General features: G+C 37.8%; 1 protein-coding gene and 1 long non-coding RNA gene across 2 annotated transcripts in view; one reads left to right on the forward strand and one right to left on the reverse strand.

Moving 5' to 3' along the window:
- Abca12 (ATP binding cassette subfamily A member 12) overlaps positions 1 to 27,801 on the forward strand; it is a 165,416-nt gene that overhangs the window by 47,134 nt on the left and 90,481 nt on the right. The window contains exons 3-7 of the mRNA XM_034498585.2: positions 7,292 to 7,445; positions 15,737 to 15,828; positions 17,686 to 17,783; positions 20,361 to 20,546; positions 22,792 to 22,970. Coding sequence (XP_034354476.1) covers positions 7,292 to 7,445; positions 15,737 to 15,828; positions 17,686 to 17,783; positions 20,361 to 20,546; positions 22,792 to 22,970 — 709 coding nt within the window. The remainder of the gene's footprint in view (positions 1 to 7,291; positions 7,446 to 15,736; positions 15,829 to 17,685; positions 17,784 to 20,360; positions 20,547 to 22,791; positions 22,971 to 27,801) is intronic.
- On the reverse strand, positions 7,542 to 26,978 carry LOC117705849 (uncharacterized). Its single transcript, XR_004606448.2, has 5 exons — positions 26,846 to 26,978; positions 26,490 to 26,572; positions 15,240 to 15,409; positions 13,242 to 13,401; positions 7,542 to 10,092 (listed from the first exon to the last, which is right to left on the reverse strand). It is a non-coding gene; the product is annotated as an uncharacterized LOC117705849 (long non-coding RNA).

Below are 27,801 nucleotides of genomic sequence, written 5' to 3' on the forward strand. Positions count from 1 at the left end.
TTAACAGGAAGGGTGATATGTAGGAGGAGCTAAGGTGGGAGGAGTACAGAGAAGAAAAGTAAGGAGAGGAGGAGGAGAAGGAGAAGAGGAGCTAGGTGATGAGCGAGAAAGAGAGAGGGGGGCCAGACATGGAGGTGGATATTCACACTCTCCGCCAGTCAAAGATAGTTGATATATCTAGATTGGGTATTAGGTTACACTTCTGATTGATATTGAGCATTACCAAACTTATAAAGCCTTTGGTTGACATTAAAAAAATTGTATAAAAGCAAAAACAAGAAGGGGGTATGGGATAGGGGTTTTCTAGGGAGGGGAAATGGAGAAAGGGGATGGCATCTGAAATGTAAATAAATAATATCCAATAAAAATAAATAAAAAAATCAAATAGCTTGTGACTTATACAGTATCTTTTAAAAAGATTTTCTCTATTGAAGTGTTTAAAGTTCTAACAGGTTTTCCCCTAATTTGTCACACTGGGCCTCATGGGTGCTGACGCCCTTCCTCAGAAGGTGCATACATTTGTCTCTACTCACTGGAGGGTGGCAGAGCAGCAGACTTTCCTGTTAGGTATAACTTGGTGGGAGATTCCTGTGGAGGGAAACAGGGGCAGCTCTCTGAGCCTCTTTGACAATGCCTAGGAAATGATTTGGAAGGGCAGCTTTATATTCTTCACAGTTTTAATTATGTCTTCAGAAATGTAATTCAGAACAAAATTCATTCGAAAACTACTAGAGTAAAAACTTACTTTAATAAATTATTACAGATATACTTCCAAGACCCATTTTCATGCTTATATTATTTTATATTGAGCTTTATATTTAATTGTGTTGAGTATTTAATTGCTTATAGATGATGTTTTTGGATCTATTTGTCTTATTTACTCATGTCCTAAAGTTGTTTAACAAAAAGAACCATCATGTAAGTGATAAGATGGCCTTCTATTATTCTGACAATAGGACTTTGTCTGAAAACTTAAGAAAAGTGTAAAACCCTTAATGAATAACTCACTAGTTTCTAGTCCAAATTTTCTTTCTACACATAGTTCATGTCTTCATTGGAATAAAGATTAATTTCTTTTCACCTGCAAGTATAAAAACTACCAAGTAGGTTGGGGTTCTGACCTGTTTTGAAACAGACACAAAGAAACACAGTGGAAATTTGTGAATTCTGCCACTACTAGAATATCCATAAATGTCACCAAGCCAGCTTCCCAAATGCTTCCTGGCCAAACAGAATTAAATCAAGGAAGCTTCGTTACAATAAAGACTGACATCTCTGTTTTGAACAGTATAATAAGTAGAAGGGAGTCATTTTCTGGACAGTACCAGACAGCAACATGCTTGTGAATTTACTATGGAAGTGGACAACAGTCCTACCAAAGTAAAGATAAAGCAGAAAGGAAGGATGCTTGGGAGAACAGTGCTTCACTCTAGGTTACATGACGAGCGAAGAGATGATGAAGTAGAAGATGGGGAGAGAGATGGAGGAAGCAGGCTTTTGGAAAGCAAAGAAAGATTCAGAAATGGGGGGTGGGCAGTATGAAGGAAATTACAGACAATGATGGAAGAAGGAGAAGACAAGAAAGAGCAAAAAAGTACAAGAAATGAGAGAGAGGCAGAGAGAGAGAGAGAGAGAGAGAGAGAGAGAGAGAGAGAGAGAATGAATGAATGAATTAGGGAATTAGGAAGGCTTACCCTCCCAGAGCACAGAAAACTACAGTCCACAGGCGCATCCAGCCAACTGCCTGCCTATGTAAATGAAGTTTTTTCTGGAACATATGGAAGTTCACACATTGTCTGTGGCTTCTTTCAAAACAAAAGTCCCTGAGTTAAGTAATTGTGATGCTGTTGGTACAGTCTACCAAGCAAAGATGTTTCCTATCTGACTCTTATGTAAAGGTCTGTCATCTAATCTTCGGCAGAGTATGTGCCAGAAGTATCTAAAGTAGTTGTAAGCACAGATTGTTGAGCCCTTCCCCTGGAGTTTTCAATAAACCCTAAGCAGGACTTCTAATTTGGGAGCTGAGCTAACTAATCTCTCTCCTTCCCATGGAATGAATTGAACTCTGGATATCTTACCCATGCAAAGCAGGCGTCTCAGTCTCTGAAATTTCATTTGTAACTTGGTCCCAGGTGATGCTGCTGAGGCTGTGGTCCACACACTGCTTTAATCTTCACATTATGTCTCACAGATAGTGCTCTGAATAAGAATTTTTGTGTAGTGGGAAAGGAAATTTTGATCTTTCGTGTCAGTGAACATGGATATATGGACTGACATCACTACACAAAGTATGTGCTGTTCAAAACTCTTAGATCCAAATCTTTTTGTAAGGCAAGTTTTACTGAATTTGATTTAGGTGAAATTCATTTCTAAAGTTGTCCTATGGTTGGCTTTGATTTCACTCCCCAAGATAACTGAAATGTGTTGACATTACAATGGGGCTCGTGTCAGCAATGCAGACTTTCTCCATTCTAAGGAAATAACTCTCCCACCCAGGGTTGGTCACTCACTATCTTTGCCTGGAGATACTGGGAAACTGAGCCACTTGTGAGGTGGAATTTTTGTTACTATCCTTTTTTTCTCCTCTTCCAAACTGGGTTAGGACAAATTTGACCTCCAGTAGCTATTCTCTCAGTGATGGGCCTGGATATTTTCCTGAGTGTGGAAACTTTGGGTATCATGATACCAAGGATATTATCCTACCTGACATCCTGAGTCCCTGAGATCTGATTTTACCTGCAAATTTTGTGGTGGTTTGCTTTATAGTCATGGCCTTCTTCCATTTGTTTCTTAAACAGGAGCTCTGGTCTAGAACGTGATTATTCAACTATTAGGATAAACTTTGCATGCATCTTAAAAGTTTTGTGAAAGAGAGGGAGCTATTTCTCTTTTTCCTCCTTTATGCTGACATTTAGGGATATAAAGGGAAAGCGTTATTTTAGAATCGGAACATCACCGAGACACCTTTAGAGTAGAGTAAGTTCAGGCTAAAATTAGCCACCCCTTAGAGCTTGTGGTTGTTTAGTGACAAGTTGCTCTGAGTAGTTACTTCCTTGAGGAGATAACTGAGATGGGTGCAAGACAGAAACATCCATTTTCCTTTCACGAGGAAGCAAGAAGAGTTCACTTCTACTTGATTCTTATTGGTTAGCTTTAGAGCACTCCCATGCTTGCTGAAAAGTTGGTGCATAAGAGGAAAGAAATCATGGTGGTAAACCTCGGATGAGTGGCAAAATGCATGGTGGATGCCTCTCAGAGAACACAGGACATGGGCATGCTCCTGCAGCAGCCCCCTCACTGTGGTGAGTGCACAGTCTGTGAGTGCACTGTGGTTAGTTCAAAGATGAAGGTCGAGGGTGGACTCCAGGCACAACACACCCTGTGAGGCGCTTGGGCAAAAGGGAACCTATTATTCATTTGCATGGTCCCATTATGACAGCTTAAATATCACTTATCAAAAATCTAGGCACAGTGTCATCACCTCTCCCTCTGATACACCCAGGAGCTTTTTTTTTTTTTTTTTTTTTTTTTGCAAGCCTGTGATGAGTTTTCCTATAAGTAGGTACATCCATTTTTTTATGACATTGAAAGACTATTGTGAGTTTATATTCTTTCCAATTCTTCTTAAGTTAAAATCAGCTCCAGAAAAGGTAAAGTTGGAGGCAAAGCTCCCTTCTTTCCACAGTGTCTTTCCTTCTTTGCCTCATTTCAGACTGTAGCATGGACTTTTGTGTACTTCTGTTTGTTAGAGTCTGGCTCCACTCATTCATCCCAGCAATACTAAGTGGTGCAGAGCAATTGAACCTTCTGGTCCTGTTTCTACAACCCTTCCTTTAGTTCCTTTTGCTGTTTTGTTGTTGTTGTTGGTTTGTTTGTTTGTTTGTTTTTGTAAAATGTAATCTATTTTATGTGTATAGAAATTTGCATACATGTCTATGTCTGTGTACCACATGTGTGTAGTGCTTACAGATACTAAAACAGGGCAGTGGATCACCAGGAACTAGAGTTACAGACACATGTGAGTAAGTTGTCTCACAAGTGGAAGCTAGTAGTTGCTCCCAGGTCCTCTGGAAGAACAGCCAATGTTCTTAACCACTGAGCCATCTCTCCAGTCCCTAATTCTTCTTTCAGTGTCTATGTATGCTTGTGATAGAGTGGGGATAATCTCATCGGCAGGATCATAATTTAAATGAGCAGCTATACATGGCACCTATGTAACAAAGCAGATGACCATTCATAGTGAATTTGCCCTGTAGACATGTGCCAGGCTTGCATAATGTCCACTGAGGCAGAAGTTTGCAATAGAGGGGATGAGCAAGAGTTTTTAGGAAAACATGTTGTTGTTGACCTTGAAGATGAAGAGGGCAGCTAATAGTTCAGGGGTGAGCTTCGTACAGAAGTCAGAAAAGGCCACAAGGCCAATTTTTGCACAGAAAGTCTGAGAGACATGAAGGTCTGCTCATACCTTGATCTTGAGGACACCTAGATTCAGTTCTGGGACTTCTGATCTCTAGAGATGTAAAGTAATGCATTCCTATTGTTTTTAGGCAACTAATTTTATAATGATTTATTATAGCCTGCATAAAGAAATTGTGCAGAAACAATCGTGAACAGTCTTCAAAACCAATATGGGTAGTTTCAAAAGCTTGGAAACTCAGAAGAGATGTGAGAGAGCTTAGACCCACCTAATTACCCACTAGTACCATGTAAGCTGGCACACAAGAAAAGATTGTTTTCTACTACACCCAAGTGCAAACTAAAGGGGACCAACCATTCCCGTGTGTATCTTCCTCAGGAATCAGCTATAAGGGAACAATCAAGTTGACTTGCTTATCTTCTGGCTAACATTCTATGCCTCCTTCCTTTGTTTCCAGTTCTTTCTTTCCACTGGCCTGTCTTTAGGTAATTTAGACCACATCTCTTCACATCTTCTCTGCTCTCATATTCATGCACGGTCATGGTGAGCTCACCGCTAAGTTTGTCTCTTTCTCTTTAAAAAGAAACCAGAATTACGCTGACTCCCTTTTCAACCAGATTCATGGGGAAATTAAGGTTTTGTTTTGAGTCTCCAGTTTGGAATTTCCCTTAGAGTTATAACATCTGTCTTTTTTTGAAGCTCATTGTCTCCCATCTTTTCCCACAGGACACATCTAGTGTTTTAATATCAAGCCTAAGTGTGAAAAAAACCCTCATATTCTACAGCTGGCCAACTGCCTTGGCAGCCGGCACATTTCATAAAGCCGTTGTTAAAGTCAGCCCTTCACATTGCAGTGCATGAGTGATTTGGGGGGAAAATCTGCATATTCATTCACACCACTTACTGTTGTTTTTATTATTTTATAGTTAGCTTTCAGTTTGACTTTTTTTTTCAAATAAAATTTGCTTCTATTATTTCTATGCCCTGCCCCCCAACACCTTCACTTTTACTTTCAGGATGCACGTGCCTTTTGCCCCTCCCTCTTAACCAACTTGGTCCACTCTCATGGTTTCCTGTCTCGTTCCATGTACCTGCTCTCATAACCCCTCATTTACAAACATGTATACATATCTCATATATACAAACATTCGAAGTTAAGATCCACGTATAAAAAGGCAACATGAGAACTTTGTCTTTCTGGGATGAGGCAATGTCACTTCATGTCAGATTTTCTGGTTTCATTCATTTTTCCCGCCAATTTAATTTTTATTAACAGCTGACTACGTTCTTTGGTATATATAAACTACATTTTCACTATCCAGTCTCCGGATGATGGGCATCTAGGCTGCTCCATATCCTTGCTATTAGGAATAGTGCAACAATGAGCATGAACACACTAGTGTCTCTGTGGTTGGATGACACACAGTCCTTTGAGTACATGCTAAAGAGCGCTATGGCTGGGTAATATCGTAGCTCCATTTTTCACTTTTTGAGGAACCTCTATACTGATGGCCATAGTGTTCACATTAGTTACACACTCAGCAGCAGTAGATGGGGTTTTTCTTTTCCACTTACTCTTAAGTACTTGTTATCATTTGTTTTTTTGACAGTAGCCATTCTGACTTGGGTAACAGATGGTCACAAAGGGGTGTCAATCTGCATTCCTTGATAGTTAAAGGATATTGAATATTAAATATATAATATTAAATACATATATTTATTTAAATGTTTGTCAGCCATGTGTAGGTCCTTTTAAAGAGCCCATTTTTTAAAAAATTTCATTAGCCATTTGTTGATTGGCAATTTTATAGTTTCAGTGTTTAATTTTTGCAAAACCTTTATGTTTCCTATATATCAAGCCCCTATCTGAGGTGTAGTTAGCAAAAACTTTTCTCCCATCTGTAAGCTGTGTGCTAACTCTGCTGATATTTTTACTTCTGAGTTTTTAAACAAGGGGCAAAAGAACATTTATTTATAATAATTAAAATGCCAAAGTGTGAGGAGTCTAAGATATTTCTTAGCCTCTGCAAAGTTGGTTGTATTTATTTAATTATAAAATCAAACTTATATATTGTGGGGAAAGTTAATATACAGTCAGAAAGAAGAAAGGAAAGTCACATGAAATGTATTTATTACCCAAATTTAAAAGGCCATATACTTTTTTTGGTGTGGTCTTTCAGGTTTTTAATACGAATGTGATTATGTATTTTAAAAGATTTGGAATATTCTGTTAATACTACTTTAAAGTATATAGGTTTAGTTTTTAAAAACCTGTCCCCTTTGGCATACTTTGTAAACTTTCCCTATGTGAATTGGGATGCTCCATGGTTACATAATCTTTTATCATATGGATTTATAGATTTATTTTTAAACCACTCTTAACAAGTGTTCTTAAAACTACCTTTAAGTATTATTTTAAAGGAATTGGAGTAACTCAGTGGTTGAAAAATATTTGCTGTTCTTTTTGAGGGCCTGAACTCTGTTCACAGCACCCACACTGGGTGGCTCATAACCGCCTGAACTCCAGCTCCTGATGCTGCAGGTACCTGCACTCATAACTGCATTCTGCATCACAGGCACATACACACACATAGTCAAAGATAAGACAAATAAACAAATTTTAAAGTCTTTTTTGAGAATGAACTCTAGGTAGAGGAGCCCATGGGGCAACCAGTATTTTTAAGTCCTTTGATTCATTTTAGAAAGTCTAGAAAAACCAAGGTAAAGGAAAAAGTCTCTAGGCTATCATTTTCTGTCAAGGTGGGACTAATTTTAAGGTCCCAGAAAGTCTTATCAAATGCAGCTGTTACTATTCTTCTTTCCGTCCCCAGGCATGTCTGTCACAATGACATCATCTTTATTTTTTAATTTCAGGTTACCTCGCACCTCGAAACCTTCCCAGTGCTGGATTCTTCCCATTCCTACAAACCCTCCTCTGTGACACAGACTCTAAATGTAAAGACACACCCTATGGGCCACGAGATCTGCTCCGTAGGAATGGGATCAATGGAACCCTGTTTAAAGAAAGGTATGGGGGTGGGTGTGGGGGTGGGATGGAGGGTGGAGAGATGAGGGGCAGGGCTTTTTAGATATGCTAGGTTTTTTTTTTGAAAGATTAAATGTCTTTCCTTGTGAAACAACCATTATATCCATCTGAGAACTATATGAACATTTATTTTCTATGTGAGTGAATATGACTGAGAAAGAACAGAGTGAGTGTACTCTGAAGTCCCAGCATTAGGAAAGATAGATCACATTCTATTTATTCTGGGGCAGTTAGTTCCTCAGATTTTCTGTTTTAAGATGAATAGCTGAGGTTCTTTTTTGTTTCCCTCAAAGATTCTCCCTACCTCATTGTCCTAATGTCAGTGACACATTGTCCTAAGACTCAGTCATAGATATAAAGTAAACAGCAGGGACTCATCTCTAGGAAGAATGACACATTTATATTACTATATGTGGTCCTTCAAGTTATAGTGGAAACCAGGAAGTGCAAATAAGAAAACCCAAGGTCTCAAAATGCAAAGTGATAATGGCAAAAGTATAGTAATCAACTGGGAGGTGGTGGCGCACGCCTTTAGTCCCAATAGTCAGGAAGCAGAGGCAGGTAAATCTCTGAGTTCAAGGCCAGCCTGAACTACAAAGCTAGTTTTAGTTCTAGACAGCTAGGGCTACACAGAGAACCTTGCCCTCCAAAGTACAGTGAGTAAATAATAACCTTTAAATAGGGGTTAATTCATGTTCTGTTTTATGATGTGAGAAACAGCTGAAGAATAAAGATAGACAATAGAGACCAATTACAGTCTTATCATTTACAACCTCGGCTTTCTCCTTGGAAATCTAATCTTAAAGAAATGCCCAGGAGCCTACCTGTCAATAGAACTGCAAACGATATTGTAATTTAAATCAACTGTGAGATAACAGATACCTTTAAAAGGTACACTGAATCAAAGATAAGAGATCCTTGGTTCTCAAACTTGAAAGTTAAATTCTTTAACATGTAGCACAGAATGATCGAATGAAATCATTTTAGCATAAACTGTAAACATGTCAAGAATTACCATAGAAACAATGTGGAACATAACGTTGTTGCATTTGGGTTGGTAATTCTCATGGGTTTTGTTGCTTTATCGAGTTGATCAGGTTCATTGCTTGAAACAACTCTAATATTCTCACTTGTTTATTAATTTATTCAACAAATAGTGCTGATGATACTTCCACAGGCCAGACACCATTCCCAATGGCACAGAGGTAGAGAAGACAAAATCCTTCTGTTCCTTGAAAATGCTTAAAAAACATACTTAAGCAACCTTCTCCATACTAAAGGAAGGAAAGGAGTTTTCACCAATGATAGAAAGGAAATCTTGAGAGGGATGGTTGTTGGAGATCAGTGTTTTACAACCTGAGCATTAGAGAAGACACTTAGGATATTTACTTTTTATTCATCTATCTGTTTATCTATCTGTTTATCTATCTATCTATCTATCTATCTATCTATCTATCTATCTATCTATCTATCTATCTATCCATGTATCCATCCATCCATCATGTCTATCTGTCTGTCTATGTGTCTATGTATCCATGTATCCATCTATCTATCTATCTATCTATCTATCTATCTATCTATCTATCTATCTATCTATCTATCTATTATGACTTTCTTCTTTATGATGTTTTCTACCCATTACAAGGGCCTCATGGAAATAATAAACTTTTCCCCAAAAGGGGATGTTCCTATGTTCTAGTGTAGAGAGTCAAATGCAATTGGTCATGTCTGCTACTTAAAATGATTTTCTAACCTCCAGGTTATTTATCTACTTCATTGCATATTGCTTCACATTCAGTATTTTTCTGAACTAACTGGAGCTTAATTTAGGAAATTATGTACAATAATAAAATTGTATTAATGATATTTTCTGGCATGCTATTAACTTTTTATGCTTTATATAGCCTTGCAATGAAACGGGCACCTGGTTACTCAGTAAACTCCTAAATTGCTTCCCTTTGGTGAAGAAAGATTCACCAGCAGAGCCTCATTAAAACACCAAACAGTCTTCCTCTTCCGGTCTCAGACTGAGGAAAGAAACACCTTTGGTGGCATCAAAAGAGGCCCACGATATTGCCTTTAATAGATGTTCTTCTGAAAGATATAATCACGCTGCAGTCACTGCTGCATGGCTGGTGGCCTGGTGTTGGGATTGATTTTGATTTAGGCACTAGCCTTCTGTTATTAAGTTCATACTCCTCTAAGCATTAGCTTCACAATGAAAGGAAGAAAGAAAACACAGCAATGACAACAACAACAAAGATGCTGAACTCAGCATCTGTGTGGCAAAGGGATGGTTGTGTTTACAGCTTTCCTACTCCCTAGAGTGATGGATAGTTTGACATCATAGAGCTTACCCCTGTACTTCTTCCCTACGCAGTGTCTAAGAATACATCACACAGTGGGAACCTCTGGCCCATGCCATTGCTCACACAGTCGGTGAAGGGCAGAGATCACCCCCTCAGAGCTCACAGGGTCATTATTTGGAGAAGTGATTCAGCATTCCTGGGGACTCTGGGGAGGGGTGCATCTGCTTCTGCAGATTCCACTGCTGTTCTTGATCACACTTTTTCATGACCCATGGCTTCTGAATTCATGTCCTTGATCCTATTTGAAGGCCCCTGCAGAACTGGAAAAATAGCTGATGTGATTTATTCAGGGAATTTGTGTGTGTGTGTGTTTTAGAAAATATAAACAAATATAACTGAGTTTTGAAATGAATCTGAAAACACTAGAAATAAGATAAGGAGGAAGGAGGTTAGGGCAGTTTGATTATAGAGATGAAATAGAATATATACATATATATATATGTATATATATACATACATATATATATATATATGTATATGTATATATTCTATTTCATCTAGATAGGAACTATATATATACATATATATATGTATACATATGTATACATATGTATATATATGTATACATGTATATATATGTATACATATATATGTATATATATAGTTCCTATGTTGTTTTAATTTCAAATATAGTCATTTTAAGTGGAATTGGTGTTAAAATAAAGGTTAAAATTTATTTCTCTAAGAAGAAACTGGAAAGATGCATAAGCTGTCACATAGGCCAGTTTTTCAGCCAGATTGAATACATTGACTACATAAAACGTGCTACAGATGATGTAAGTTGCTGCAGATATAAAGATGAATTATGCACATTTCATGCTCAACAAGAATTTAGAACCTCGGAGGAAGAGGCAGAGAGACAAAATAACAGTCAAATGATTGCATAATACGGTAAATGTGATGAATATTTGTTCTCAGCTCTCACTATGCCCAGAACATTACACATTGATGCTGACTCGTCACACAGCTTTCTTAAACCATTGTGGATCTTGCTGTTAGATGCACCGTTAGAGTACATCTAACAGCAAGTAGATTTGGGTAGGGGACGGCAGGAGAGGTCTCCCAGGGGCTGCCTTTGAGCGCTGAGGATGCAGCTCAAATCTTGTCTAGCATGTGCCAAGGCCCTTGGCTCAAGCCTTAATCATACACACACACGCACACACACACACACACACACACACGTATGTGCATGTGAAATTGTGTTAACAAGTGTTTCATCACTAAGAATAGAAGTTGTGGTTGTGTTACATAGAATAGAAGATGTGTTTAGGATAAACCACAAAGAAAGAATCCTAGAACTTAGTGAAAAAAAAACCATAAATGAACATGTGGATTAATCAACATGGAAAGACAGGAAAATGGCTTTTTAAAAAAAATTGTGACTTTCATGAATTTTCTCAGTGTTGCCACATCTATTCTGTGTCTGGGTAGAACATAATTGCACATTGTCATTGAAAAAGCCACCGTTTGCCTCTTCCTCTCTATTATCCATGTTCCCAGCACTTGTCTTCTCTTACATGTTTCCTCATCCACTCAACACAGGACCTTGAAAAACTTTTAGACATATTCTTGTTCTAGCAGATAACATAAATCCCAAGGCCTTCTTATGAATATTAAAATTATAGCATAGGTCAACATATTAAGGAATTTATAAATCTTGATCATAACTGGGTGACCTAGATGAGAATGGTTTAGAAAGGAACAGGTAGGTATTATAGCTGAAGTGGTGGACGACCCTTGAAGAATGAAGGTCAGAATAAAATCAGAGAGATAATTGAGGCAATTAAATTTTTTTCTGTGAATGGCTTTGGCTCAGGGATAGCCAGGAAGGCCGACTGAATCGCCTAAGTGTGAATGACTCCATGGCCGCGATAGTATCCCGCGTCTATCTGTGGTTAAGTCAGTGATGAATGACAGGTGGAAGGGGATCAGATGCAGCCTTACAGCACATTTTTCTTCCAGATGTCACTACATATGATTCTGATTCTGAGAAGAAGTGAAAAATACTTACAAAATTTTAACTAACCCTTAGAGACAAAAAAAAGAATGTCAGACGCTTCTTTCCAGGATGGGCCATATGTCTCTTTCGGGGTAAGAGTGCTTTTTATAGACAGACTTCACCATGGCACACAGACATTACCTATCCAGGTAGTCATTCTCTCGCACAGGAAACACTGACACCCGGGAGCAAGTGCAGAAGTCCTATTATGATGACATATATAGACAAATGTAACATTTCCCAAATGTAGCTCTTGGTAGACACATCTGAGAAGTCAAATCTATTCTGGGTTAAGTTTTCATTATAACTGAGAGGAAAATTTTCATAAAGGGCACTGAGGCAAAAGTTCTCATCTCTGGCATGTTAGGAGAAAGGTCCTCAACCAACTCTGTGGTATGCATACACACATCTTACACCAACGAAGGTCCATTAGATAACACTATGGACCACTTGCTGATGTGTGTCAGACATTCTTGGCTCACTTTCAAGGATAAATTTTCTTGAATCAGATGTGTCAATTTCAGAGGCTATTTACACTTTGCATAATGCTTTCATCTAATCTCAGAGCTATCCCATATGAGACAGATTTCAGATGAGTTCATTCCAGCTACTCAGAGCTCCTGAGTCGGAACTTTAAGTCTCCTAAGTTGGCTGTGGGGAATGTGAATGGGCATAAGTTATCCACGTGTGATCACACCCAGTGTCTTGACTCCTACAGCATTTTTCAGCTTTGGTACAGCTGATACTTGGGACAGATAATTCATTCTTGTGCAGTGTGTTGGAGGGTGTGTAGTATCATCGCCAGCCTCTGCCTACTAAGTACCAAGTGCATCCTGACTGAGGTAGTGACAAATGACTATGTTTCCAGACACTGGATTGTCAAATACTCTCTGAGAGAAGCAAGTAAAGGCATTCTTAGATGACACCCAGTTGGACAGTGGGACAATGAAGGAAAAATCAGGTGACAGGGGCTCAGGTTAAGGTTGTGAATCTATGCTCTACAAATACAACCAATGATAGCTCTAATCTAGTGGTACCATTATATTTTCTTATCACCCCCTGTATGTGTCCTTGCTTAGCTCCTCCCCCTCATGAACGTATTGAAACTCTTGATTTTCCTATTTGATTTGCCCATTGTGATTATACAGAAATTTAATACATGTTGGTAAGCTACTGATGATCACAGCTAGGGAGGGCTGCCATTACGTGTTTATGTCTGTAATGCCACCGCTGGGTGTTGGCTTCTGCAAGGATGCCTGAAGACTTGAACATGCCTATGGTGAGGGGGTCCCACAGAGATGCTTAGTTCACCTGTTTCAAGTTAGCTCATGTCCCTAACACACAGATGAGGGAAACAATATCCAAGATCTCTTAGGAAGAAACAGAACTGAGACTTCTAGTTTCCTCTACCTCGAATCCATGTGCGTTGTCCACATCCCAGTGATACTGTCTCTTTATTTAATCAGCCATTGCATCGAATAGTCCAGTGCTAGGTGGGCTGCATTAGATCCTAGAATGAAGAGTTGAATGAGATGTGGTGCTTGCTCCCTGGTATCCGAGATGTCACAACCTAAAATGGAGAAGTTATGGCACTTATATGCAGGAATTAATTATGTGAAGTAACAGAAAGGGCCTGTTCCTCTCCTGACACTCTCTAAGGGTGCTCATTAGAAAGCACAGAGGAAGCCACTCAGAAAAGCTGGCTTCATTTTTACCCCTTTTTGTGTTTTGTGAGAGGGGTAATAAAATTATCTTTGTTTGACAGAAGTTGTATTTCAACTTTTAATATCTATATGAAATAAAATTGGGGAGATTTCTCTGGAGGACAAACAGTAAGGTACATACAACATTCTAACTCCACGCTCCCACAGCCCAGACTCACGAAAGGAAGTGGGCGTGGCATGCATGTCACTTTCTGGTCTAGAGAGGATTCTCCCAGAACTGGAATCTCTAGAGCCCCTTGTCTGGAACCAGAACTTCACTGATGTCCAGGAACAGAAGGAGCTGTCCTCTTGGCAGGAGTAGGGTCAGGACTGTTAAGTGACAAGAGGAGCTGTGTAGCCTGGCTCTGTGTGTGTGGCAGAAGCAGTCTTGCTTCCCTAAGACCACAGTTAACTGCCCATCTCTTTCCCCCTCTTTCCTCCTATTTGTTATTCAGTGTATGATCCCTTGGCGCTTCTTTGCTATTTTGATCTTTCTTGGTCTTCTCGGATTGTTTTTCCTGTCCCTGGTCCTTAAAATTTTTATGAAGGCAGGGTGTTTTTGTTGTTCTCATTTTTTCTTTATTTTAAAAATGTGTTGATATTCAGTGGTCTTCCTTATAGAGTTACAAGCTGGACTGGAAAAAAAAAAAGTCAAGGAAAAAAAGTAAAGCAAACCCAACTTTCTCCAACTTTCTAATGCTTCTTTTTTTTTTTTTTTTTTTTTTTTTTTTTTTTTTTTTTTTTTTTGAGAGAAGGGGAAAGTTCAGGTCAGTTCTTATTTTCATCTGAATGGCTTTCCCATCCGAATAGTCAGCATAAGGAATGTAAGAAGATTTAGGGGAATGTAGTCATGGCCATGAATAATTCAAGCGTGCATTAAGAATGCAGAACTTTTGGAGCAACCAGTACATTTTAAGGAGAATATTGGAAAAACACTGGGGACTGGAAACAAATGTTACCTCTTCTTACCATTTTTATAAAAAGAAGACACCAAAACAAAACCCTCCACTGAACACAGTTTCCCAATTAGAAATCGCTAAGATCTCCTGTATAAAGCGGGAGTCTGGCTGAAGCTCAAGTATAAGTAGAATTATAAACTGTCTGGCCATCTTTATGTATCTTAATTATACACTTCATAAACAATTACATACAATTCACCAACTCCCCAGAATTCTGAAAGTGATTTCAATTGAGGTATTCTGTTTGTGGAAGAGACAAATCTGTTTTAAGTGCTTGTGTTTAGTTGTATCTAATTTTCAGGAAAATATTATTTCCATTTTTGGGAATGGCCATTGTGTCTCACTGGTCAAGTTCTGGCCTGGTGCACATGAAGTCCTACGTTCAATACTCACTACTGAAAAAATGGAAGAAAATATGTTTATTTGCTCTCTCTCTCTCTCTCTCTCTCTCTCTCTCTCTCTCTCTGTGTGTGTGTGTGTGTGTGCGCGCGCATTTTAGTACTAGTCATAAATATAGGGAATGCATTCTTAAAATGGTTACTAAATTTGAGAAAATTCAATACTATTTTCTTCCAAAAGCTAGCATGGCTATGTCACATGGAAATACCTGACCTCACAATGCAGTTGTCATCACATTGACATATTCGGTGGAATTAGAAATGTGGCTTAATGTTATTCCTTTATACCTAGTGTCACCTATAAGGGCATCAATCCCACTATGTTCCTGGCACATACTAGATACTTACCAAATGTTTATTCTTTTCTTGTTCCTTGAATCTGTCTGTAAGTACTACTCTCCTTTGAATCAAAACACCATCCATAATTAAATGCAGTAGACTTTTTTTTTAATCTGTGCCAAACAAGCAGGCCTTGTTTCTGTCTTCAAAACATGACTCCTGTACTTGGGATCTGTCATCTTTTGAATAAGAAAAAGAATGCCATAAATATTTTCAGTGTTTGCCTACAATGCTTTATTCAACAAGTTCTTTTTACAAGAATAAAATACTAATGACTATTTTAAAGTCTCATCTAGTCCATCATCAAAAAATAAAAGTTTACCAGGCAGGAAACCTTATCTGTCCATTGGTACATTGGTTAAGTGACCCCATCCTTTAATATTCTAGAAAATAGGTAGGAAATCTGCAAGTCCTTGGAGCCCCTGAACCGTCTGCATAATACATTGCTTTAGTTAATTGAAATTAATGTGGAGAAAGTCAGAGAGTTCTTGCTATTTCTTCTCTAGCGAAATTCTGAAAAAGTCATCCAACCTGAAGAGGGACAGCAATTTATCACTCCGGAGCACCCAAGTTCCAGAAAGAAGTCACACATCATTGGGTAAGCCAGCTCTCTCTTGTAAGGCTTCGAATAGACTTTTGTAACAGTCAGCAAAAGGGATACTCTTTTAAAGGTTTCAACTTCAGATTTTCAAATAAAAATGGAGTATTTAGGTTGCCCCTATGGGGTCCCAGGATTTCCCATGGCTGCCTGAGCTTGGCACTGTGATTGTACAAAGTCCTAAAGAATAATTAGAAATTCAGTTCTGACTGAAATGCTTTATAGGAAGAAAACTCTAGATATTTAGAATTGCACCAAGTCAGGACTTCACCTGCAAAATAAATAGAACTTGGGTGGATGGAATTTACAGCAACAAAAATGATCGTCAAGGACCTCACAGATTTGTCCAAACTTTCATCTTAACAGGTGAAGATCATAAAACCCAGTGAGCTTAAGCACTAGGTCATAAGAGTGACAGGAGTTTGACAGATCATGTCCAGTGATCTTTGAGCTGTAGGCTTCTTTCTGCCACCTCATGCCAGATTTCAAAGTCTTCAGCTTGACCATCCTTCACATAAAGCCAGAACCCTTCAAATTTGTGTGTGCCTTGAAATTCTTCAGTTGCTTTGTAAAAATACAAATTTCTAACTTTTTATATAAGTGATGCTGGTGCCTTGAAGAAACACTAATCAGAACCCCAAGCCCTCAACCCAGAGGGCTGTTTTACATTCATTTGACAAATATGAACTAGGTGTATGCTGTCTTCTACTTGGTGCCTTAGGGACTGGGCACATAACTAAGGAACAGAACAAAGTTCCTGGCTTGTTATAATTTGATTGCTCCTTTGGGGGAAAGAAGGATCATATTAGTGGGATGTTTAAATCCATGATAGGCAATACGCTGGGCAATTGTCTCAGGAGTTAAGGTTGTTATGACTGATCTGTGGCTGTCTGCTTGAGGAGGTTAAGGCACAGCAGAAGTAATGTCAGTCTCACAGTCTAGTAAGCTCTGCTCTGCTCGGTATCTATAGATTATGTTGCTTCTCCTGGGTGGTTATCTAATAAATAGATTGCTTGGGTCTAGAGAAATCAGATAGTAAATTATTCAACCCTATAGGCACTAAAATAAAGGCCCTCCTGAAATATATTACCAGTATCTTCAAATGCTGATATTTTCTATCGTGAAGATAGCAAATAATTGTGCCCAATATGTTAAAAAATCAACATACTTGCTTTCGGGACATTCATGGAATAGATATGAATCTACACTCTTGTTAATTAATACTCTATACTCAGAAAACTATACCACATTATAAGTAGTATAAACAAGGCCACTTTGGGAACTTCTTCGTTAGAATATATTATAGTCTAAACTAGTTGCTTCATCCCATCTATTTGATCTAAAATATCATTCAGGAACCACTTTGGTGAGGAGGGATTTATGATCCTAAGCAGATTTCAGCATCCCAATTGGATAATTAAAAAGAAAGACCATTATCACCAGATGTGCACTGGTTGATCCTTGGAACAGATGTTGGAGATGATGGATCTATGGAGCTGGTCAGGGCACCTCAATCCCCTGAGCCTGCACAGAAATGATTCTGTTTATTGGGCAATAACACTGGTGATGAAGTTTAGTGGCAGAAACTGGAATGAACGCAAATGCCATCAAAATGTTTGTGTGGGGGGGAATAGAAGATCAAACTAAAACCATGACAATTTTATGTGGAAAGAAAAACTTACAAAATCTGCCATTTTGCCAGCATGAAATGTTCATGGGAGAGTCATATGTGAGCACATTCTTGCTGTGGGGCCCATGAGGTCACATAGCTATGCAATCTTATGTGTCTGTGCCCATTTGCAAGCATATGTGTCTGTATGTATTTAAATTTCTAACATACTCTCCCTTCTATCACAGGCACAATACCTCCTAGACCAAGCTATGATTTGGAAGGAATGGGCACAGAAAATTTCAATGGTAGCCAATTGCTTACACGCATCCTTGATTTGGAAAAGGTAACTTAATTGATTTTTGCAATGGACAAACATATTTTACATTGATAGAGGGATCTTTCAAGCAGGAAGGGGTTTACAGTATGTCTCCAATTTAAGTATTGTCTAAGGCAGGTTCTTTTCTTGGGCACTTTTCAATCATAGCTTAATTTTAACACACTGCAAATTCCTTAAGGTCTTGGGCATTTATTTACTGCCCTAGTAAGTCCCTTCATTGAACTTACAGTTTTGACTTACTAAGAAATAATGTAGTATTTTATGTGATCTTTCAATTTTATGAAGCAAGGAAATAAAAAAAGTGAAGCTGTAAAAACTCTGCATTTGATGTCTCATCCACGCTAATATCTTTGGACAAATTAGAGCTATGGAAATCTCTCCCCTAAGTAGAAATATTTTTTTTCTTTGAAATATATTTTCCTTAACATATTTTAGAGAGTTTACCTATGGAGTTTTCTGTTTTCCAGAAATAACCTACTTTATGATTCCTCAGATTTAAAGATAATAAACACTCTTTTATAAGAGTATGAGCTGGAAGTCTACAAGCGTACTCTCTCTCTCTCACTCACTCTCGTGATCCTCCTGCCTCTGCCTCCTTCAGCAAATCCTACCGGCCTGCGCCACGACAACCGGCTCTCACTCACTCTCTTTGTGTGTGTGTGTGTGTGTAGAAAATGGATGTGAATAACTTTAAGAAAATAGCTTTTTTTTTTGCAGTTAACTACATTCTCAATTTCTTGCTATCTTTCAGTCACCTTGGTTACCTGTATCATCTTGCTTTTCTCTCTCCATCTTGTCTTCTCTCCCAATTTCTTTCTCACACACTTTATCTATATATTAAGCATTTCTCCCATTTGAATCATAAGACATGCCTCTGACATTTATCCCCATTCCAGTAATCCTAGCCACTACTGCTCACTGTGAGTTTATTCCTGACCTTGGGTTGCCATTGTAACAGAGGCATCTCATTGAACTGAGTCATGTCCTATCAAAACAAATAAAATAAGAACAGAAAGATAGCACAAAAATAGATTCCATGAAAAGACATCATAATCAACAATTACGCAGACCCTCCCTGTGCTGGTTGTGTTAGACTTTCTTACTAATATATATATATATATATATATATATATATATATATATATATATATAGTCTAGACATTATAGTATATGTATTCTAGACATTGAACATTGATATTCTGTCACATTCATGCTTGCTAGGGCTCCCTGTGTGACTTAGAGTTGCTCTGCATTCCCAATTAATTCCAGCCTAAGTCCTTCCTTCACTGGGTCACAAGGAAAATCTGTACCATTTCATGCTGCTTTTTTCTTGCTTCCCAGGAGTTTGTATTGGCTCAGACAATTTCTGTAATGCATAGAATTACTGCTTTACTGTATTGTAACTTCCAAGTTCTCTGTTTCATATGGGATGAGAGTTTAGAATTTTGTGAGACAGCACAAAACCACATATTCCAGAGATAGAAGCCCCAAGAGAATTTTGTATGTATGGACACATATTTTTCGAGTAGTTGGAACAAGGCAGGGATGTAAGAATTAGGATGACATATTGATGCCTGTGTCAGCAATCTCTCCAGTTTCTTTCTTTCTCTTTGCTGCTTTCTGCAACCCTTGCAGGAACAAGTAGAGAAATCACTTCAGAGTGAGTTTATGTGTTAGATCGAGGCTGTGGATGAATGACCAGAAAACCTAGCACTTCCAATGCCTTTCAGATAAGTGGATCCTGTCTTGTTCCATTATACTTTGAAGTTGAGTTGCTGGAGAACAGAGTATAAATTTTATGATGTAAACTTAAGGAGATAATGGAGTTAACCATTACCTCATAGGGTCATATGAGTTAGCTACTTGAAGGAAACCCTTGAGTATTACAATTAGACGCAGTAAACATTGCAAATGCATAAACTATTATGGTGATCAACATGGTGGCTGGAGGAGTGTTTCTGTGGTTCTCCTGTGCTATGGAAAACATTGCTCAGTTACAATGATTCCATTATGAAAATTATTTCCCATTATTGCTCATTGTAATTAGCTTGACTTACCCATTTAAATAACATTTTCATGTCTTTCCTTTTTTATCTTTCTGCACATGAGATTGAAAGAAAATGCAAGCCATCTGTCCACTTTTGGAATAAACACAATTAGTCCTAAGAGCAGATCTTGAAGCATTTTATGAGGTTTTCCCAAAGATTATGACCAATTTTACGAGAAACAGAGTTAACACACTTGAGTTTATGCCAAATAAAGCCCAAGAAATATTAATATGGTTTTTATTCACAAAGATTTTGTCTGAAAACATTGGGTGCTTTTATGTTGTCAAACATAAGAAGTAAGTTCAATTACATAAATGAAATGTGAACCAGTCAAATCAAAACCACAACAAGAACGTCTACCTCCATGCATACCCTTCCTCTACAGCTCCACACGGGCAAAATTGTATATTAATGTTTCAAAAGGCAGAACTTTAAACATCGCCGTTGTGAAGATAGGTCAGTGACCTTGAAGATGAAAATCCTTTTCTATTTATGTTTTCTAATATCACTTCCCAATTCTCTCACATACTTTTAGCTGCTGAAGCAAAATTCAACTTCAGAAGACATACGAAGAGAACTGTGTGGCAGCTATCCGGGGTACACGGCGGACTATGCCTTCTCTTGGGTCACTCTAGGAAAAAATGTTTTTAATAAATTCTGCCTTTCAAACATGACACTTTTAGAGTCTTCTCTCCAGGAACTAAAATATCAGGTCTCTCAGGTGAGTACAGATTATATATATATACATATATATATATGTGCATACATATGTATATATGTACATATATATATTAAAAATCTTATGCATAATTAGAGGGGTTGCACTTCCATTCTTTGAATCCCCAATCTGACTCACTATGAATTACTAAGCAACTCTGTAGCCCACATGGACTGGAAAATATTGATTGGAATATTTGTAATCTTCAGCATAATTTATTTCCACATAAACATTTATACCCAAGATTTGATGTTAAGTACTGGATATTTATCATTAAAATATGCAGGACTGAAATGATTTGAAGTTGAATTTGAAATATTTCATATGGCTAATGGACACACACATCAGATGAAATATGGCTTGCTCTATGTTGAGTAATGAATGTGTTTCCTGAGACCAGGAGTGTGGTTATGTAGGAGAGAATGCAAGTTTAATAATTCAACTACAAGACTCATATTCTTGTCGGAAGTTAGAAAAATGGGTGATGTCTTTTTATTTTTCTCGCGACATCAAACTTCATTTGGTGGCTTTTGACTCAATCATCCATCCCTGTTTCTCAAATCTTACACACTGGAGCCAATCTTCTTCTGTGATATCTGTATAAGCTAGTCTTAAGTTGTGATGGTGAAATCAAGAAACCAATAGCTAAATTTAATAAGATCTGCATGTAACAAAAAATTGAAAAAATTCAGAATTTTTCACAAATTTTATAGACAGGAATAAATGAAGCATGCCAGTTTTTTAACATTTCCCCTTAGTTTTCTAAATTAAACTGAAAGTGACTTTTAATTTTTTAAAATGTATCTTTAGTACATTTTCAAAAGAACCAGGTTAAGGACACCATTGTAATAGCTAAAATATTATATGAAACTCTCCCATCCTTGAACTGTAAGAGGGCTGGAGATATAGCTCAGGGATAGAAGGTTTGCTCAAAACCCCTAGTACTAGAAAACAAAAACAACAAACAAACAAACAAACACTTCCTCACTTAAATTCTTCAGTCAAGTAGAGTAGTCTGAGTAGCTAAAAATATACCGTTCAAAACCAATCAAATTAAGACAGATGGAAGGTTCATCCTGACTGATAATATGGAGAGAATTGCTTTCACTGAGGACATAATGAAGAAATACTTCTGAAGACACTATCTGGACCATGTGATTCAAAACCCATAGTTTTCCTGGTTTATTGAATCAGTACAGTTATTGCTAGTGTGGTGATCACACTTGTTAGGGGTTCATTATAACTAATGTTCATAGCTTTGCAACAGAATCTGGAAATACTTTATTCTATTATATATAGCTCTGATAGTAAGCACCGTAGCAAACATATTTCTTCATGAGTATATCTATAAAATATTTCTGCCATTTCCCCACACACATTAGTTTTAATGGATCTCCACCAAAAATAGACATCCTAGTTAGTAAAAGATATGGGAACAATATGCCTACAACTCCCAGGAAATGTTATAAGGAAAAAAAAACCCACTACTCAGGGTCCTGTGGACACAAAAGGGAGGCTGCACATATGAAATCACGGTGATTGTGGCAGCATGCTTAAGACCTGTAGAAGCTCAAGCTAGACCAAATCCCAGCATGGTGCAGAGAGGTGGGCATGATGTCTCAGCGCTAGTCAAGGAGGTATTGACTACTGAGAGATGCTGGGTGAGGAGGATTCAGTTTTCTTTAAGAGTGTGTAGCTACTGATAAGATGACCACACTCCAGGGGGAAGTGGCTTATCAGGGAGTATATGAGCAACACTAGTTGGATTTGATAGACAAGGAAAAAAAGAAGGAGGACACAAAGTTGAGTAGGTTGAAAAGGGGTAGTGGGTATGGGGTGCGGGGTGTAGTGGGTGAGTACAAGCAAAACACATTGTATTAAATTCCCAAAGAGCACATATAGTATTAAAAAAAGAAAAACATTTAGAAATTAACTTGTTCATCTTCTTTTAATTAAATTGGCTTTACTTTCTTAATATCTACCATAGAACATTTTATAACAAAAATGATTTTGTTAATCAAACTTTAAATATGCTAATATCCAGAACTCTAAAGGGGAAAAAAAATCCAATGATGTTGAGAGATGTTCACAGTTTTTCCAAGATAGAGATGGCTTCAAACAGAGTGAGGATTTGAAAACAGCGTGAATGTGAAAAATCTAATTAAAAAAAAATTTTCTGAAGACAGTAAACCGTGCGATTATAAATGCTAACGCATCATCCTTTTCCTCTGTGGTTTGACTTTTGAAGATGTCAAGTGACCCCGACAACCAGAAGAGGGTGTTCCGGGGACTTGTCCAGGTGCTGTCCTTTTTCTCTCAAGTGCAGCAGCAAAGAGAAGTGTGGCAACTTCTGTCAAGCTTACCAGACGTGTTTCAGAATGACACCTCACTGAGCAGTCTATTCAGTGTTCTTCAAAAGGCAAACAGGTGAGTAAATGGAACGTTAATTGGACTAAAATTGCTCACAAAGAAGTCTTTAAAAACTGGTTCCTGTGAGAATTACTGTCGGGTAGGTCATTTAAACATTGGGAAAGCGGTCCCTGAGCATCCAGCCTGAGACTTTTAGTGATGGAGGTGAGTGTCAGTTAAGTGTAGAAGAAAGACACGTTGTGTCTGCTCATGGAGGCCAGCAGGCATCCGTGAGGAAGCAAAAGGAATGCTCACCTCAGAACTTTGTATCATTTTGTATCCTGGAGTTTGCGAGAATGAGGCAGAGAGCAGACCCAGCTTGGATCAGTAACACGGGATCATTCAGGAACAACCTGAGCTCTGTGCACATGTCACTAAGCCAAGTAAGAATAAATTGCCTCCGTGGGGTTTGTACCGTTCTACATAAAATAGCCCTGTTCGTTTACTCTAGTCACCTCAATGGGATTGACTTCCTTCGTATGGTCTTTCTAAGTCAACAGATGATGTCTTAGTTAGGGTTTCTAAGATTGCTGCGATGAAACACCATGACCCAAAAGCAAGTTGGAGAGAAAAGAGCTTATTCCGGCTTACACTTCCACATCACTGGAGGATGTCAGGACAGGAACACAAATGGCAGGTTCCTGGAGGCAGGAGCTAATACAGAGGCCATGGATGAATGCTGCTCCTGATGGTTTGCTCATTCTATCTTAAAGAACCCAGAACTGCCAGCCCAGGATTGGCACCAACCACAATGGGCTGGGTCCTCCCTCATCAATCACCAAAAAAATGCTTTACAGCGGGATCTTATGGAGACATTTTTCTTAATTGAAGTTCTTTCCTCTTATACGACTCTTAACTGTCAAGTTGATGTAAGACTAGCTAGCACACGCAGGGATGGCATTGTTTGGCATATATGGCTCCATGGATTTAAATGTTTACTTAATCAGATATATGGTTTGTAAGTTTCTCCTCCTACTCTGTTCCTTGCTTTTGCAAGACAGTGTCATTTGACTTCAATTAAGTAACATTGTTTCCTTAATGATCTGGTAAATTTGATTTTCTGTTGATTTCTATGTTTTCTATTTTTATTATGGTATCATGATCAGCGAAGGTTCTGAATACTTGGCATGTGCTAGAGTGACAGAGGAACTAACAACTGAGCCTTAACTTAAAATTTTAAAACTTGTGCTTAATTTAGTTACTGGAAAACTTTTAAATGAGTTTGGAACATCTTGAATGTGTGGCTTTACTTCTTCAAAAATTCTGTAAGTTTAACGGAATTTAAACACAGGGCAAAGCATCTCAATTGAGAATGGCAATAGTCTGGAGCTGGAGAGATGGCTCAGAGGTTAAGAGTACATACTACTCTTGCAGAGGGCCTGAGTTCAACTCCTAGAACCCCACCAGGCAGTTCACAACAACTATGATTTCAATTACAGAGGATCCAACACTTTCCTCTAGTCCCCAGGGACACCTTCACTAATGTGCACATAATACCCTCTGTCACAAATAATTAAAAATAAATCTTTAAAGGGAATACCAGTGCTTTAAGTTTCAACAGCTATTTGTGGCCAGTGCGTAATATCTTAGAGCTGATCAATCTTTAATTATATTAGAAAACATTTAGTTCATCCCTACACTACATTATTTCTTTAAAAAATAATTCTTCTCAGGTCTGGGGAGATGGCTCAGTGGAAACAAATACTTGCTACACAAGAGTAGAGAGCTGAGTTCAAGTCCTTCACATAAGTATGTTGAGATGGCTGTGTGTACCTGTAACTTCATCTCTGGGGGTGGAGATAAGTGGATTCCAGGAGTAAGCCTGGCTGGATTCATTGCACTAAGAGATCTTGTTTCACTGAAATATGGTAGAGTGATGGAGGAAGACATCCTAAAGTCTTCTGGTCCCCATCGCTATATGCTTGGATATGTGCAATTGCAAATTCATATATGGGTCTCCATAATTAGTCTCTCTCTTTCATAAACACCATACTACATACAGAATTATTTTACATAAAAGCAATATCTTCTAGCAATAATATGCTTGGGCTTCGTCCGTTACCTGATTTTAGAAAACATATACCTTCAGTTGAAAAAGAAAAAAGCAATATAATGCAAAGATTTATGCTAACAGTAAATTTGCATTGAAGTGCCTTCTGTGTTGGCGTAAAACACATGTAAAGTTTGAAGGTACAGTACGATAAAAGATTTTAAATGTTTTACTAATTTTTATATACTGAATGCCAGGTGATGAGATTTTTGTTTTCAGCTAAATTGAAGTCTGTATTAAAATCTGTTTTGTTTCTCCTAGCTTTTTGAGATATGATTATTAGAAAACTTAAAATTAAACATATCTCAGGTTATTTTTAATTGCAATTCCATTTTAAAGTAAAATTTGTATTTTATAATAAATCTTAATCATAATTATAATAAATCTTAATAAATAAATATTATTACTAAATTGGCAATATCATTAAAAGCCACAATTTCCTCAAAATTTCATCATCAAATTATTGTCTCATTGCCTTATTTCACCCTTTGTTGCACAAAATAAAGAGACAAGTGACCCCCAGAAAGTTTTACTTTCTTCTTTTGCCTGTCTTTTTCAATTGTAATCTGTATATTAATAATCTTCAATATCAGATTATGCTGTTAAGATTACAACAGTAATTAGCAAAAATGAGTCCTATCAGAAGGTTCTGTGAAAGACCATACATAATTTCCAGCTTTTATGAGCAAAAGATTACACTGGGTCATGAACCTTTTAAAAACCTTTATGAAGAAAGTGACTTGTTTTGAATAATTTCCACTTTATATGATAAATTAAAAATCTATGAAATATATTTTGATCCATGGCTCAACATATTTCAGAGAGGATGAGAGTGCATCACTAGTGTTTGAATTTGCTAAAAATAAATTCAGCTTGCTGACAGTTTATTAATAATATTAGCAACAATGATGCTGGCTGTTGTCATTAGATTGGCAAGTGTTCAGTCCTTCAGTTTGAAACAATAGATTGAGGTGTTAGACCAACAAGCGAGATTGGCTGTAAATTAGCTGAAATCAATACAAGATGAAGCCCATTCAGCAAGTGTCCATGGTTACCAGAGTTCAGAGACAACTCAAAGAACCAGGAGATTCTCAGTAGGCTAGAATTATACTACTGAAGACCCAACGCAAATGACAAGGTTCTTAAGAGCAAATATAAAACTTCCCAAATCTTGACTGTTACACAGAGAAAGCAGAAGAGAACAAAATACAGCCCCAGTCCTGTGTCTGAACACTCTAAGCACACCTGGGGTACTAAGTCAGCAGTGTCTGTGGTTCTGTGCATGAGTGGTCTATGTTTCTCCTCCCCCATGCTGATGCACCTTTTATGCTAAAGGTCACATATAGCCTTTGAAATTAGTCAAACCATCTGTGCTTATTACTAACCAGGTAACCTTGGTAAGTTATTTCACTTTTCCTCTGTGTAGTACTGTCTGTCCTGAAACCAACTCTTTGGACCATGTTGACCTCAAACTTATAGAGACCCACCTGCCTCTGCCTCCTGAGTGCTGAGATTCAAGGTGTCAGTCACTACTGTCTGGTCAGTTATTTAACTTTTAAACTGTATCCATCTGAAAAAGCAAGGCAAATCAAATTAGCTTCATGGAAGCATTGGAGAACCAAAATTTTTAAAATATGCACACACATAATTTATGTGTATTTATTATGTAAACATGCATTCGTATTTATATACATGTTTATATATTATGCTAGAAATTACCTAAGAGATACTTACAATTTAGGTTTCACTCATACCTAGAGAGCTAAGACTAAACTGATTCCAGTTAAAATGTTAAAGATTCCAAAAATAATGTAGAACGTGCAGGTTCTTTCTACTCACATACCGGATCTAGTGCTGAAGAAAACTTTCAGCTTCCCGATGAGATACTTGAGAAGGAAAAAGGAGTGGCTCATTTGGGCGGTACCAGGTCCGCAGTGGTAAATAGGTGGCAATGGTCTTTTGTACTCAAAGCCCTGGGAACCAACAAGACAGCTCAGGGGTCAAGGTGCTTCTATTCACGTTAAAATGCTGACTAAGCTCTGATTGTTGGTACAAATCACTGTATTTGTGAGATTCAGACGGCCTCACACAGAAGCTGCATCTGTTTTAGAAATGCACTAATGACCATAAAGAGACAAAAGGATATTTCTTGAATAATTAGTTGTTAATTGGAGATGCGAAAGGAACTCAAGCAAAAGTGAATTACTTTTGAAAAAAAAAAAAAAAAGTAGTGTGTCCCCAGTGTGGATGCCTGTCTTATTGGTTACATAACTCACAGAAAGCCAGTGTGGGGTGTTTGGAAATTAAATTTGAGCTGCATTTGGAGCAGTGCCTGTGGGCCACTTATACAGTGGGACAGAATACAGTCTTTAATTAGCATTAGCTCTGCTTTAAAAAATGATCATTTCTTTAGCAAAATATTCATATATGTGACATGCTTATATAATTACTCCTGAAACTGGATCTAAGATTGACTTCTAACAAAAATAGTTTCTAGCATTTAATTTTTTTTTTCTTTAATTAAAAAAAAAAAAACAAAAAAAAAAAAAAAAAAAAAAAAAAACTTTTTTGGGGGCAGTGGTGGCACACGCCTTTAATCCCAGCACTTGGGAGGCAGAGGCAGGTGGATTTCTGAGTTCGAGGCCAGCCTGGTCTACAGAGTGAGTTCCAGGACAGCCAGGACTACACAGAGAAACCCTGTCTCGAAAAACAAAACAAACAAACAAACAAACAAACAAAAAGTTTCATTTCATTGTGGGCTGCTGAGACCACTTGTTTATAATTCTTAACAGGAAAAGC

This window comes from Arvicanthis niloticus, chromosome 3, assembly GCF_011762505.2.
Source record: "Arvicanthis niloticus isolate mArvNil1 chromosome 3, mArvNil1.pat.X, whole genome shotgun sequence".
NCBI lineage: Eukaryota > Metazoa > Chordata > Mammalia > Rodentia > Muridae > Arvicanthis > Arvicanthis niloticus.